At 46.1% G+C, this 15,440-nt stretch overlaps 2 protein-coding genes across 4 annotated transcripts; one reads left to right on the forward strand and one right to left on the reverse strand.

Annotated features, from left to right (window-relative positions):
- Positions 1–2,440: 2,440 nt before the first annotated feature.
- Positions 2,441–5,408, reverse strand: LOC109735607 (uncharacterized). Its single transcript, XM_020294822.3, has 2 exons — positions 4,845–5,408; positions 2,441–4,757 (listed from the first exon to the last, which is right to left on the reverse strand). The coding sequence occupies exons 1-2, from the start codon at positions 5,134–5,136 to the stop codon at positions 4,657–4,659; spliced, it is 393 nt and encodes a 130-aa protein (XP_020150411.1). The 5' UTR covers positions 5,137–5,408; the 3' UTR covers positions 2,441–4,656.
- Positions 5,409–8,432: 3,024 nt separating this feature from the next.
- LOC109735600 (uncharacterized) lies at positions 8,433–14,133 on the forward strand. Of its 3 annotated transcripts, none has more exons than XM_040391256.2 (2): positions 8,433–9,651; positions 13,571–14,133. In XM_040391256.2, exon 1 carries the CDS (start codon positions 8,516–8,518, stop codon positions 9,644–9,646), a length of 1,131 nt encoding a protein of 376 aa, XP_040247190.1. In that variant the 5' UTR covers positions 8,433–8,515; the 3' UTR covers positions 9,647–9,651; positions 13,571–14,133. The 3 variants fall into 3 exon arrangements, with proteins under 3 accessions (XP_040247190.1, XP_040247191.1, XP_020150405.2); XM_040391257.2 differs by having other exon boundaries at positions 13,602–14,133; XM_020294816.4 differs by having other exon boundaries at positions 8,437–9,651; positions 13,578–14,133.
- Positions 14,134–15,440: the final 1,307 nt, after the last annotated feature.

Below are 15,440 nucleotides of genomic sequence, written 5' to 3' on the forward strand. Positions count from 1 at the left end.
AATCCTTGACCATGTCATGTACATCAGTACCAGTACGTTGGCGAGGCTTCGTCCGATGATCCGCCTCACCTTTGAAATGCTTGCCTTTCTTTCTTAAGGGATGCCTGCTCGGAAGAAATCGACGATGTCCCAGGTACACATTCTTCCTACAATTGTCCAAATATATACTGTCGGTATCATCCAAACAGTGCGTGCATGCGCGATATCCCTTGTTTGTCTGTCCTGAAAGGTTACTGAGAGCAGGCCAATCATTGATGGTCACGAACAGCAAGGCCTTTAGGTCAAATTCTTCCCCATGTGCTCCTCCCACGCACGTACACCTGTTCCATTCCACAGCTGTAAGAGTTCTTCAACTAATGGCCTTAGGTACACATCAATGTCGTTGCCGGGTTGCTTAGGGCCTTAGATGAGCACTGGCATCATAGTGAACTTTCGCTTCATGCACAACCAAGGAGGAAGGTTATACAAACATAGAGTCACGGGCCAGGTGCTATGGTTGCTGCTCTGCTCCCCAAAAGGATTAATGCCATCTGCGCTTAGACCAAACCATATGTTCCTTGCGTCATCTGCAAACTCCTTCCCGTACTTTCTCTCAATTTTTCTCCACTGCGACCCGTCAGCGGGTCCTCTCAACTTTCCGTCTTTCTTACGGTCTTCTCTGTGCCATCGCATCGCCTTGGCATGCTCTTTGTTTTGGAACAAACGTTTCAACCGTGGTATTATAGGAGCATACCACATCACCTTGGCAGGAATCTTCTTCCTGGGGCGCTCGCCCTCGACATCACCAGGGTCATCGCGCCTGATCTTATAGCGCAATGCATCGCATACCGGGCAAGCGTTCAAATCCTCGTACTCACCGCGGTAGAGGATGCAGTCATTAGGGCATGCATGTATCTTCTGCACCTCTAACCCTAGAGGGCAGACAGCCTTCTTTGCTTCGTACGTACTCTCGGGCAATTCATTGTCCTTTGGAAGCATATTCTTTATCATTACCAGCAACTTTCCAAATCCCTTGTCAGATACACCATTCTCTGCCTTCCATTGCAGCAATTCCAGTGTGGTGCCCAACTTTTTCTTGTCAGCTTCGCAATTCGGGTACAACAATTTCTTGTGATCCTCTAACATGCGCTGCAACTTCTTCTTCTCCAAATCACTTGCGCAGTTTCTCTTTGCATCGGCAATGGCCCGACCTAGATCATCAGCGGGCTCATCTGATGCCTCTTCTTCAGCTTCTGCCCGCATTGCCGGCTCAGCTTCTTCCCCCATTGTTGTATCATCGTATTCAGGGAACCCATGGCCAGGATAGTTGTCGCCGTCCTCTTCTTCTTCATTGTCTTCCATCATAACCCCTCTTTCTTCGTGCTTGGTCCAAACATTATAGTGGGGCATGAAACCGGACTTAAACAGGTGGACGTGAATGGTTCTTGACGTAGAGTAATTGTGATCATTCTTACAGACTAAACATGGACAAGGCATAAAACCATCCGCCCGCTTGTTTGCCTCAGCCGCAAGCAGAAAAGTTTGCACACCATTAATGAACTCGGGAGAGCATCGGTCATCGTACATCCATTGTCAGCTCATCTTCATTACACAACACCGAATAGACCAAATTAATACAAGTTCATACATAAAGTTCATACAAGACTTAAATGCAACAAACAAATAACTCTCTAACTAAAGAATTTAAATGCAACAACAAATGCGATCAAGATCGCAACTAAGGTAACAATTGATCCAACAGCATAATGATACCAAGCCTCACTATCAATGGCATATTTTCTAATCTTTCTAATCTTCAAGCGCATTTTCTCCATCTTGATCTTGTGATCATCGACGACATCGGCAACATGCAACTCCAATTCCATCTTCTTCCCCTCAATTCTTTAAAAATTTTCTTTCAAATACTCGTTTTCTCTTTCAACTAAATTTAACCTCTCGACAATAGGGTCGGTTGGAATTTCCGGTTCACAAACCTCCTAGACAAAAATATCTATGTCAACTTGATGGGCATAATTTGTCATAAACACGAAATACAAAAACTAGTTTTAAAAGAGAATATACCACATCCGAATCATAACAAGGACGAGGGCCGACGGGGACGGATATCAAAACCATGGCACTATGTATAACAAACAACGTACGGGTAAGATAATTATACGAGTAACTATATATCCAAATCACACAAACATCAATTTGGTAATGTAAAACATTCATGAACAAGAGGCTCACCACAAGGTGCTGCCGGCGACGGAACGGTGCGGGCGATCGACTGTGGTTACGACGGAGATTTAGAAGGCACTAAGTAAACCACACCTACATATGCAAACTAAGTGTTAGTTTTGACCACAAATTGCATATAAATCAAATACTAGCACATATATTTTCTACCAAATTACTAAACTCATAAATTAATCACTATACAAAGCATTGCAAGAGCTAATCTAGCAATGAGAGATGAAAGGACAAAGTTGCTAACCTTTGTGATCATTTGAATGGATGGGGGCCTTCAAATCTTGACAAATTTTGGGCAAAATGTGTGATGAGCTCGAGAGGATGAGGGGAAGAACAGAGAGGAGAGGGGAAAGGGGAAGAACAGAGCGAGCTCGGGTGGACGAAGGGTTTATGTAGGACGACCTTTAGCACCGGTTCGTGCCATGAACCGGTACTAAAGGTGCTGGAGGGGCCCCGGACTGACAACATCCTGCCACCACTCACTTTAGTACCGGTCCGTGGCACGAACCGGTGCTAAAAGTCGGCCACGAACTGGTACTAATGAAAGCGGCTGGCTAGCCGTTGGAACCGGCACTAATGCACACATTAGTGCCGGCTCAAAAGCAAACCGGCACTAATGTGCTTGACATTTGACCCTTTTTCTACTAGTGGAAAGCACAACCGTGCCTCTGGCAAAAACAAAACCGTGACTCTCGCGAAAGAAAAAAAAAATAGAAAACGCGTATTTTTTTCCCTTTCCGAGAGGCATGGCCGTGACTCTCGCAAAAGCACAACCGTGCCTCTCGCCGAAGCAAAACCGTGACTCTCGCGAAAGAAAAAAAAACAGAAAACGCGTTTTGTTTTTCCCTTTCCGAGACGCACGGCCATGACTCTCACGAAAGCACAACCGTGCCTCTCGCGAAAGAAAAAAAAACGCATTTTTTTTCGTTTCCGAAAGGCACGGCCGTGACTCTCGCGAAAAAGAACGTGACTTTTCACAAAAGAAAAAAAAAGTAAATGCGTTTTTTCGAGCAAAAAAAATTTTGAAATTTTTTTTTTGTCGAAATGCTAAGGAAGACCGGGGGAAAACCAAAACGTAAAAAAAACCGGGAAAAAACCGTTTAAAAAGCCGAAAATGCATGCGGAAAAAAAAATCTGGAGGGAGCGTCCAGAGCGCGACACGTGACGAATGGCTGAGAGCGCGCCAAGTGGCGCTGATCGTTGCGAGGCTCCCGAAGGAGCGCTCGTTAACTGCGCTGTAAGCTGGCCCAGCTACCAGGCCAGCCGCGCGCTATAAGCCGGCCCAACTACGGTGGAAGCCCACGCAAAAAATTAGCATTTCATGGGGATCGAAAGCCCGACCTGTGGTCTATTACACAAATAGTACTTCCTCCGTCCTAAAATAAGTGTCTCAACTTTGTACTAACTCTAATATAAATTTGTACTAAGCTCAAGACACTTATTTTGAGACGGAGGAAGTAGTATGGTACGTACCATCATGCTAGCTCACGTTTGTGTTTGACAAACATGCAAAGGCTGGTTTTCTTTAGTCCCACCTCGGTTTCTTGCACACAATACAACCAGTTTATATACATTTTCAAGTTTCTTGGGTATCAAGGAGTTGTCCCAGGAAATAAAGAAAAGAGAATTCAAGGAAGGAAAGGAAATTGAGAGCAGCATGAGGCACGGTTGGACATCTCACGCTGCTCGGGATGATGCCGAATCAGCCATGCACCATGTGTTGCAGCCTACTGAAAAGACAAGATCAAGCACATGTTGAGGCCGTGCTTAGACAAGATCAGCTTAATATGAGTTGTCCTTCAAAAAAGGAATGAAGCAGAAGAGCAAGATTGCACACCGCCTCAAGCCCCTTATCATTATGTTCAATTAACAAATCTAACATCAGTTCTGAACTTCCGATGACATAATTAAGGAAAGTAAACAGAGATCCTTGATAAAAAAATCTAACGAAAAAATTCAATTACTGTGTTGCAATCTGTGAAGACCCATCAGCATACAGAACATCCAGTACCAGATAGTGGTGAATAAACATAATATTATACAAATATCATAGTGGTTAACTTATTATTTTCAGCGTTTTTTTTTGCTGGAACACCAATGCACAGGCACGTCTGTTATATCTAAGCAACGCCCCACAACGGCCATATGAAACATCATAATCCTTGTTTTCCAATTAAAATTTATATAATCTACAGTGATCATTAGTACTGACTCTGCAGCAACAGCAGCATAATAGTACTAGGAGTATTGTGCACTACAGCAGATCAATCGTCAACAAAGATCATAACACAGTTTCAGGGCAATGATAACTGCAGCATGCTAAGCATATACTGTATTAAATTACAGTATGAGTGTAATTTGCCACTTCACCTTGTGACCTTCAGCAGCCAGGTTCTTGTGAGATAGACAGATAGTAATGCTCTCCTATGCCTGCACACCTTCAGCTCCATAGCTCCCTCCAACTGTAGCTGTTGTGTAGTAGTCTGATGCCATTATCCTGTCCAGCATAGCCCTCACCGCACCATCTACAGCCAAAAGCCACATGTTTCAGTCAGCAATAATTTCCAATCAAGCAAGATAACAAATCTACTACGTATATCAATAACACTCACAAGTAACAGAGGAGCCAGGGTGGATCGGCTCATCGGCGCGGGCGAGCCATAAGCAGGCATGATGGCCACAGGCCTGGAGGGCGTCGTGGTGGGAGATACTCACTGCGGAAGCAGGCGAGCGGCGCTCGTGGAGGCGCTTGAGCTCGGCGATGATGGCGGTGAACCTGGGCTTGGAGCGCATCACCTCCTTCCGCTCCTGGTTAAGCCTCTGGCCGACGGCGGCCGCCTCATCCATCTGTGTGATGCGGTTCTGCTTCTTGCGCACACACTGCATGAGGTCATCGACGACCATAGCCACGGCAGCATGCGCATGGGACAAAAGCAGGATTGGCGCTCAGGGCAGTGCATAGACGCCGCCGGGGAGACCATGCTGAGGCGTGGGAGTGTTGAATCCACTTGGTAGAGGAGGTAGTCTGGGCTGAGATGTGCATGAAAGCAACGGTTCTCACCGGCGGCGGCTGGAATTGACCGGCGGCCGTGAGGTGGAGAAGGGGATCGAGGACAACTCAATGACAGAGTTCGGGAGAGAGGAGAAAATGAGAGAAATGGAGGACAAAACACACAGACACAGGGAGGCCGTCCGACGCGTGGCACCATGAGCTGACAGGGGCGGCTGGGCCGACCGTCCCCAATAAGTTAGAAAAAGAGTATGTTTATTACTCCCTGCTACTTTGTCTATGTTTAAAAAAAATATTTTTGCGAAAATAATTTACTATATCTATATCTATTATATTGTATACTCAGAGGTTGTGGCGGTGATGCTCAAAGGTTCGGGGTTAGAAGATCAGCAAATAATGTGGCTAACATTTTAGCACGAGAAGGTGTTAATAACGAGGTGTGTAGGGTGTGGGTTCAGGACCCATCGGATTGTATTCTCGAAACTGTATCAAACAAGATTCCTAATGCGTTTCTTAAGAATAAAGTGGCTTATTGTTCCTAAAAAAAGTGCAGCTCTTGGGATTCTAATGCATGTCCAATGGGCTGCAGTCGTGTTCTGAAAAGCTGAGGTACATTGAAATACATACTGCTTTTGACGCTCAACAAAACCGCTGTTGTTGAAAAATTCTAATGCAAGGCCTGCTTCCTGCTGCGCAGGGGATTTTTCTATATCCATGCTTAGTTGTCGGTGAAACTAAGAATGTTAAAGAAAAACTAAATATCATACTTCCTCCTTCCATCTGTATAGGGCCCATCACCGCCTAACGTGACCTTAACTCGGAATGTCTGTAAACAATATCTTCAAAGATGCCTCCAAGAAGGTGATGACGCCTAAGGACGTCGTCGTCATCGGCATCGACCCATGTCGCCTTTTTGAGAAAGATGAGCTTTTTTTTTCAATAAGTTCTATTGCTTTGACACATTTAGATCAAAAGGTTTTCGCCCAGGCTCAGACACGACCGCCCCACCGAAACCCGGGATCGGCCCGGCCAAGCCAACAACCACCAACGCCACTACCCCTCCGTCCGACCAAGGCACAGTGAGAGGAAGTACTCTTTGAAAATACTTCCTAGGAGGAGGAGGACAACCATACGCGCCAACATCACCGGGAATGATCCCCGTCGGAGAACAAGGCTTTTGCCTAGGGCCTTATGCCTCACCACCTCTTACCTGGAGTAGGAGCCAGTCCACTGTGAACCTCTTGAGAATGAGCCACGACTCCTCTCACATGCATCAGCGGTGAACCAGACCAAACGAAACAACAATGACGTCATGGCCACCGCCTCACCATGGCAGACCGTCTGAGTTGACGCCAACACCACCACCAACAGTCCACGGGGGTTGCGATGAGCACAATGCCACGACCACCGTTGCAGCCACTCGCGAGGCCAACATTGGACCACTCATCACCACTATAGGAGCCGAATCCAGCTACACCGGGTTAGATCCGGCAACCTGCGGCCCGCGCGTCAGCTATAGCCAACCCAAAGGCTAAAACCAAGCGCCCCTGGCATGACCGAGGACGTACACCACGTGCATCAGATGCAACACGCGTTTGTTTTACTGTCTTTGTTCTATGTTATTTCAAGTTATAGTGGGTCTCAAGTCGGAGCACTTTAAATCTGACTAACTCTATTAAATTATATTAATATTTACAAACATTAAATTAACAAACATTAATAGGGAGGAAACATGTCTTCCCAATGCCCATGGAGCGAATGATGGTGCGCTCTGAGGGTCCCTTGCAAGCGAACAGTGGTGTTCGCTCGGGAGGCAGACACGTGCGATTGCACGAATGGTCCTCCCTCCAATAATGCTTGACTTACGATCGACCAATAGAAGATTTATGTGCTGACTAGGTAACCAGTTGATCTGGATGCAAGCCCACATCGAACGAGAAAAGGAAAAAAGAAAAGATATAATGCCACTGTTTGCGGAAGGAAAAACCAGAAAGGCAGCTCGGTTTTTTCAGATTGACCAGATCTCCACCTCTTGCTTTTAATCGTCTAAATTGTTGAACGAGATTTCTAGGGCAGAAAAACAGGTGCACCTAGTGTTCATTGCCAATCACATTATAGAGTGTGGTGCCGAAGCAGACGACGTTGGGCGTTGTGCCTGACGGATGACAGGGAGGAGACCAAGTTCAATTTTTGCATCATTCTTTTACCTTGAATATAGCTTAGAACTAATGGAAACATTAGATGTTGATCAGTAATAAATAATGGAAGCTATTGCAGTTAGTGAAAACAACTAGATCATAAGCCTCTGACAACATCAAACAAATAAGACTTTAAAGAGAGAACAAAGATAATTAAAAAAATAGTACTTCATTACAATAAAGGCTTTAGAAACACTAAGACAAGCAAACGAACTTTCACGAAACCACATGAATGGAAGAAAGGTAACGTCTCAATGCGGCCGTGGGGTTTAAGCTTTGCCAATGATTTTTGGTCGCACCACATAAAAACATGTCTTTTTTAGCGATACAATTGAAAGTTTTTTTAGGCAATATACTACAATGAAATAACACTCATGGGTGAATTTTTTATATCAAATATTTCATTTCTACAAATATTCATAAATTTCTTTGAAAAGGTCATCTGAAAGAAAAGCATGGTGAAGTTGGCATTTTTGACCACCGCTAACCAGGTGAACCTCGGGGTTTAACTCATTGCATCCCTAAACCCGCATTGAGCGCCCAACTTGCCATTTCCCACCGCTTGAACCGACACGCGTCGCGGTCTTACACTACCCACCACGCAGACATATCGCAACTCTAGGGGAGAGTACAGTGGGAGTGAGGAGGTTCGGTCCCACTACGCAAAGCCACTAGCGTCTTGTTGATCATATTTGTTGACATGTCAGCTAAGAGAGATGTTCTCTTCCGACATCCAAAACAATAATCATAAACCTTAACATTGAGAATGACAAAATTTTGATGTAGAGTGCCACTACCCCTCTCTGAAGTGAAACTCTCATCAGGTCAAGCAAAATAGCATCTTAAAAAAACCATAACAAAAATAGCATTTGGGTATGACTAACGGAACATATAGGAAAACTAATCATTGCAAGAGAATAGAAAAAAAGATGATGACTTAGTGTCGTGCTCACTTAAATTCCATGAGACTGACCGCTTGGCATGAGTGGTAAGCTATATCAAAAACAAAATTCCATGAGACTGAAGTTGCCTCAGAAAAACAAATGGTTCTTTTCGAGAGCTTTTTTGAGTCAAAATGACTCCGAAGAAAAAACTTTGTTGGGCGAGGTGGGCTAAGAAGGCTAGGAAAGAAAGTCATAGGAAAGAGAGGCTGAAGCCCATCTCAGTCAGTTCACTGGGCTACAGCCCGTGGTCTATTGCAGAGCCTTATCCGCCACGTCACGGCCTACCCAGTCAACGCCTAGGCTTGACTTTCCCCGCACCGCCAGCGCGCAGCGCGCCATCCCGACCGCCCGAACCGCCACGCGTCGCGATCCGACGGCCCTCCACCGCCGTGCGTGACGTAGCTCCAGGCGAGAGAGCAGAGTGGGGAGTGAGATCATCAGTTGGCAGTGCCAGCCGCGGATTACGCATCTCACGCGGCGCCGCCACACACCACACCGCGATGGCCGATCTCCACCTCCTCCACCCGCCGGAGCCCGACACCAACGGCGGCGCTGCCGCCGCCCCCGCCTCCGCCGCCGCGCTGCTGCTCCCCGGCGACCCCGCGGCCGAGGCGGCGGCCGCGGCCGCGGCGGACCCCCCCGCCCCGCCCTACTCCAAGCGCCGCCGCCGCCCCAGCGTCCGCCTCGGCGACATTGGCGCGCAGGCCACGGCCTCCGACGCGCAGCTCCCGCGCCGCCACCGCAAGCCGTCGTCGCACCCGCGCCCGCCGCGCCGGTCCCACCCGGACGACGCCCTCGACCCCAACGCCCGCGCCCGCGGGCCCAAGCCCGGCCAGCGCCGCCCGCGCACGGCCTGGATCCCGGCTCCCCACGGCGGCGCCGACGGCTACGAGGACGAGGAGGGCCACCACCACTACTACGACGACGCCGACCAGTCCGACTCCGCCGCCGCCGCCGCCAGGGCCGCTAGGGTTTCGGGCAGCCGCGAGGCCAGCGTCGATGAGTCTGACGGCGTCGCCGACTGGGGCCTCCCCAACGGCGGCGCGGCCTGCTACGGCGGCGGCGGCGGCGTCAGGGCCTGGCTCGACGGGCTCGGCCTCTCCCGGTACGCCCCCGTGTTCGAGATCCACGAGGTGGACGACGAGGTGCTCCCGCTGCTCACCCTGGAGGACCTCAAGGACATGGGCATCGGCGCCGTCGGCTCCAGGAGGAAGATGTTCGCCGCCATCCAGAAGCTCCGCAGCACCGACACCGTGTCCTGAGTTGGGTGAGACCTCCAGTTCCTAGCTAGCTAGCTTTTGTGCTCTCTCCATTTTTGTTTCCTCTCCCATAGAAAGCTAGTAGTGATGAGGGCATTAGCTTATGGTGCTTTCACCAATCCTAGTGTGTATATAGGCTTGATGATCACCTTATCTCTGTCGTAATGATATGCTGTGGAGCACTAGTGCTTTGGGAGGAATTGTTTCAAGAAGGAACTTGAAATAATGGATGGAATAAGGTGAATGCAGTCCCAATATGTCGTTGTTATGTGCTCATAATGAATGTCATCAACTATGCTACTTTTATTCATTACTCGTTTGATTTCCTTTTGTTATACTACTTCCGCTTCGGCTTTCCATGCCATAATTGAAGATTTTAGATGGATCTCCATCGCAGATTTTATTTCGGAAAGCTGTTGGAAATAATTACAAACTGAGATTAAATGTGTTTATAGTACATAATATTAAGACATATTGTGCCTTTCTAACTACTCCCTCCGTCCCAAAATAAGTGTCTTGAGCTTAGTATAAATTTGTACTAGAGCTAGTACAAAGTTGACGGAGGGAGTAGATGCTTCAGGGTTTTGCTGCTTCCTGCCCGAGGCCTTGTTTTCTTTCTTTTTATTTGACAATTTCATCCAACACTATTTAAGGCTGTGGTACCATGGTATTGCAATTGCATTTCTGTATTGACAGTAGTAATCCTACTATAGTCGGAGAAGAAAGCACTCATCTTGCGGTGGGCGTACTGGCTTACTGCTTATATGCTTTCAGCAGTTTCCTTGCCATGCGGGTGTGCCCTGTTGCACCAAAATTGTAGAAGAGTTCTGCTTTGTTAACTTAGTTTTCCCTGAAACGATGTTATGTTTTGATGGAACTTGAAGTTGGCCTGTTTTTTGTTTTTTGTTTTTTTTTGAACAGAAGAAAGTTGGCCTTGTTAATAGCTAAATTCAGAGTATTTAGAGTAAGAATGAAACATTCCTATAATAGGGGCAACGCTATCCGTGTATTACTTAAATTACTGGTTGGTCAGTACGAAACGAAACTCATTCAAAATGGGACTATGCCATGATCTAGTAACTTCATCATATTTCATAGCATGTCCATATTGGTATAGCAGATTATCAGGGCTATTACTGCAATGTACATTGTTAAGATTTCTTTTCTAGTCTATGGTAATAGTTAATTACCTTCTTGATCTTCTCCTTGACTGTTTCCGGGTGAAACCTGATTTCTTGTTAATATAGCAACAGGAATGGTTGTACCCATACATTCGTATCAAGGGCCTATTGTTACAGCCTCGAAGCTGCCTATTAGATACATATAAACTTCCGCTTATAGGGTCAAGGTACCGTAGAGCTTTGATTTGAATAGGAAATGGGCAACTCGTCCTTGGCCAGCAAATAGGAAACCTTTCACCATGTGGGATTCCTCCTGCAGTCCTCTGGACTGACATGTGAAAATCAATGTTCTTATGGCGGTAAAGCGTCCTAAGGCAAGCACCCACCGCGTTGATGCCCAAGTGACGACTGACAACTAAGCACCTAAGACGTGCAAAGTTCTAACACGCTGCCAGGGCGCCTTGCCACCTAAGCCTCCAAGGCAGGACACCTTAAAAACATGGTGAGAATATGTTTAGTGTTTCAAAGAAGTAGATATGGCAGAAGCAAAAACTATAACCACAAAGAAGTACTTCCTCCGTGGCTCCGTCCCATAATATAAGAGCGTTTTTGACACTACACTAGTGTCAAAAACGCTCTTATATTATGGGACAGAGGGAGTAAATCTTGCTGCTTTCTATATGAGGCCTAGTTTTCTTTATTTTCTTTTGGCAATTCGATCCAATACTATCCAAGAACTGTGCTACCAAGATATGGCAATTGCATTTCTGTGTTGAAGAAATCTGACAATAGTGATGCTATTATACTATATCCAGTTTACAGTATGGTGTGATACTGTCGATCTTTTAAGTTATTCCTCCGTCACACAACCCTTTTCCTTGTCATATGGGTGTGCTCTGTTGCACCAAAAATGTGGAAGAGTTTTGCTTTGATAAGTTAGAGCTTTTCCTTAAAAAGTTGTTATGGTATGGTGGAACTTAAATTTGGCCTAATTTGATTTTAGAGGGAACTATGCCACTATCTACTTATCTAGTAACTTCATCATATTTCATGCATGTCCTTATTAGTCATAGCAGGTGATCTCCAATGTACATTATCTAGGTTGCTTTCCTTGTGTATGGTAATAGTTAATTATTTAATTCAGCTTCTACTAAACACCGTTTGGGCGAAACCAGGTTTCCTGTTAATGTAGCAAGAGGAATGGTTGTATTGTAGGGAAATGCATACATTCGTAGCAATGGGGCTAGTGTAACAGCCTCGAAGCTGCCTATTATATTAGGATACATATCGATACTTGTCCTTTTAGGGGCAAGGTATCGTTACAACTTTGAATAGGAAAGGGGCAACTCGTCCTTGGCCAGCAAAGAGGAACACCTTTCACCATGCGGGATTTCACGGCAGTCCTCTGGGTTGACATGTGAGAATATGTATAGTGCTTCAAAGAAGTAGATACGGCAGAAGCAAAACTATAACCGCAAGATCTCATAAGAACCCATTCATAGTTATCTTTATGGCACATCGGCGCATCTTTTCCTTTGAATCTTTTCCTGATTATGGTAGGTATATATTCTCCAAATCATTCGGGTACCAGTTTCTTTAACTTGACCTTACCCATCTTGTCTAAAAACAAGTGAAAGATAGTTTCCTCTGAAACATGCTCACCTCTTGAGTTCCCTTAAGGCCATAGTTCGATGCATGCATAGAATACATCTGTCCAAAAGGCTATAGAACGCGAGTACATGACCCCTATGAGGAATATTCCATATCAAGTGGGAACTACTATTATTCACTGAAACCAGTTCTCACAAAAAAGTCAACGCCAAGTGAACAGAATGATTTATAATGTTGTGAAATCGCGTCCGCCCAATTCAGCCAATTTACATCAGTTATCTCGTCCTGCATCGTTCTGTGCCAACAAAACCTATACTGAACTTCTTGAGCATGAAGCCATCCGCGAATTGTAGTTTTTGTCCATCCTGAGGTTCATTTAGTGCAAGTGATTGACAGCTGATCATTATGATAAAAAGTGTAATGTGTTGAACACCACGCAAATATGGTAGCCTACTCTTATTATGGGCTCAAACTGTAATATTATCGAATCAGCAAAAGACATTTATGTGTCCCTGTGTTCTCATAAATCTTCATCCATCTAAAACTTTCTTATAACTTCAAATTCATCTGTTTCCTTACATATCCTGTCTACTGACCTATCATTCACATTTTGCTCTTCTTCAACTTTGGTTGTCACATTATCATTTCCATGATGAGAACAGAGCTTGTAGGGAGCTCAGAGTTTCTTATTATCTCTGACAGCTATGAATGGTTTTAACATGTTAAATCTTCATATATATAGTCTTTCCGTATGCTGATTTAATTAATCTTTTGCTGTCCTGCTATGATGGGAGCTAATTTAGAACCTGAAACCAAGCTGCTGTCCATAAACAGTGTAAAGTTGTGCTTTCATTTATAAATGATCTTTAGCGTGATATGTTAGATAATTGGCAACATTTTCCTCAATTAGTCATTGAATTTGTACACCAGGACCCACCACAAAGTCCACTAGTCCACTGCCTGTTACCAAACATTTTCCTCCCTAGTAGGAATGTGTGTTCTATTAACACTTACTTACAGTAGCTCTGTTCTGCCTCAAATACTGGTAAATTTCTGCAACATAGTTGAATTGATTTCTGATACTATATGCGCGGGCTATAAAAGGTAGATTCACTTATGCATTGCTTGTTATCTGCTTGTATTTGCTATCTGGACTGCCCCGCATCTCTTGTACCTGTAAATTAAAATGTAAAAGCTTGCAGGGCTGCAAGCTCACTGATTCTCAGAAATACAGAAAAGGAAAGAGAAGGGAGAAGATGATCCAGTCAACTGGCTAAAGGCATAAAAGGAATGCTAGGGATAAATGTCGGGGAGGGAGGCTGAGGGGGTTGCCACTGATTACTGTGGCAGGGTGGCAGCAAATGTCCATGCCGCTGGGGCTCGATAGCGCCACAATGGCAGGCCAGGCGCGGAGGTAACCACTGGAATGTTTTGTTTGCATGTATGTTTGCAAGCATGTATGTCTTGTATGTAAGGTAAGGGGCTTACCTGATGATGATCGCCGGTCCTTGGGTGAATTCTGTTCAGCACTAGGTAGGATGAATGAAATGAGCATGGGTCTGGCATGGGGTGTGGTAAGAGGTACTCGGGTAGCCAGGGTGACTTGCCCATGGAACCGCCGGACGCCGCTCTCTGTGGCAGAGAGCTCGGCTGCCAAGGGAGTTTCACAGGCAAATCATCCTTGGCTATCGAAGATGGCCTCTTACCCCCATCCAAGACCTCGCTCACCTGTGTCCTGTGCGCTGGTGCACTAGCTAACTGATGATGCTTTCATGCCCTGCCTGGCCATGTATTTATAAGAAGGCGGGAGCCATGGGGGTCAGGTTAGGGGCTATGACTTTGGCGGCGAGGCATCTTGTTTGACACAGCTAAAGGTAGCTAGAGCGAAGAATCTTGGCCTTTGACAAGCGAAAGGTGTCGATCGACCAGGCCAAATAACCAACGGGGCCACTCTCTCACCTCACTTGGCTGCTGGATGTGAAGATCGATGTGTATCTTGCTGCCTTTATTTCCTTTTCGGACGGCATCAAGGGATTTGGATTTGGATTTATTTAGATTTGGATTTGAGAAGGGGTTGTTCAGGTTGGTTGGTTGACCAGTGCGGACGGACAGACATGCCCTCTCCACTCGGGTTGGGTTCCATCCACATCCACTTGCATTCATTCCCAGCCATGGATGAGGCTGATCACATCACACACCGGCCGACTGGTTGTATGGATAGAATATATGTGCATGTGAAGAAGAACATTGCACTGCTCTGCATGCACACGTTGGCGATAAGGATGTGCGTATGCATCATGCATGGAAATTCCCTATGCACGCCATAACGTAAAGGTCGCTTATTCTACTGCTGCGTGGAAAGGATGGGTACAAAGACGATCGAGACTGAGTAGGATTTGGACGCTGGAGGAGTCGAGAAGGAGGTGGTCCAATTATTCATCATGTCCTATCGTCTCCTGGTTCCATCCATGCCCCGAGCTCGACACATAGGCAGGCTACTAGTCCAACACGGGATCACATCGTTTACTCTCCATGGCGAGGATTCGGCCTTGTGATAGCGATGATGGGCTGAGGACATGTGTGGATTAGAATTGCATTGCATGCCTCTGGTTAGAGGTAGTTGATGCATACTCGAGACTTTGAGAGAATAAATGACGAGATGCTAGGTCCGGACGTGATACAAGAAGAGTTTCATAATAATTACCGCAAACTAGGAGAGTTCTGAGGTCCTAGTCGATTCGAACGGTAATTTACCTGACAAAGAAGTAGTTAGAGCTCGTCGAGAAGAGGCGGAGTGGCCAGCGTTCAGAATTTAGCAACATCAAAGTGATTGACATTGGCAACAGTGCTCAGTTTGGTTTGGTTTCTGATGGACGCAGAGTGATCCCTCCCTTCCCCATGGTCTCACATGCAAGGTGAGCTCCGTGCGTGCTTGTGTGGCAACAGAACACTAGTCCTGGTTTCCCTCGACGATCAGCAAGTTCGATTGTTCACGCGCAACAAAGATACTCACTACTCAGTAGTCGTAGAATTTGATGACGGCGAGGCGTTTGTGCGGCAGCTTG

Source organism: Aegilops tauschii, chromosome 5 (assembly GCF_002575655.3).
Source record: "Aegilops tauschii subsp. strangulata cultivar AL8/78 chromosome 5, Aet v6.0, whole genome shotgun sequence".
NCBI classification, from domain to species: domain Eukaryota; kingdom Viridiplantae; phylum Streptophyta; class Magnoliopsida; order Poales; family Poaceae; genus Aegilops; species Aegilops tauschii.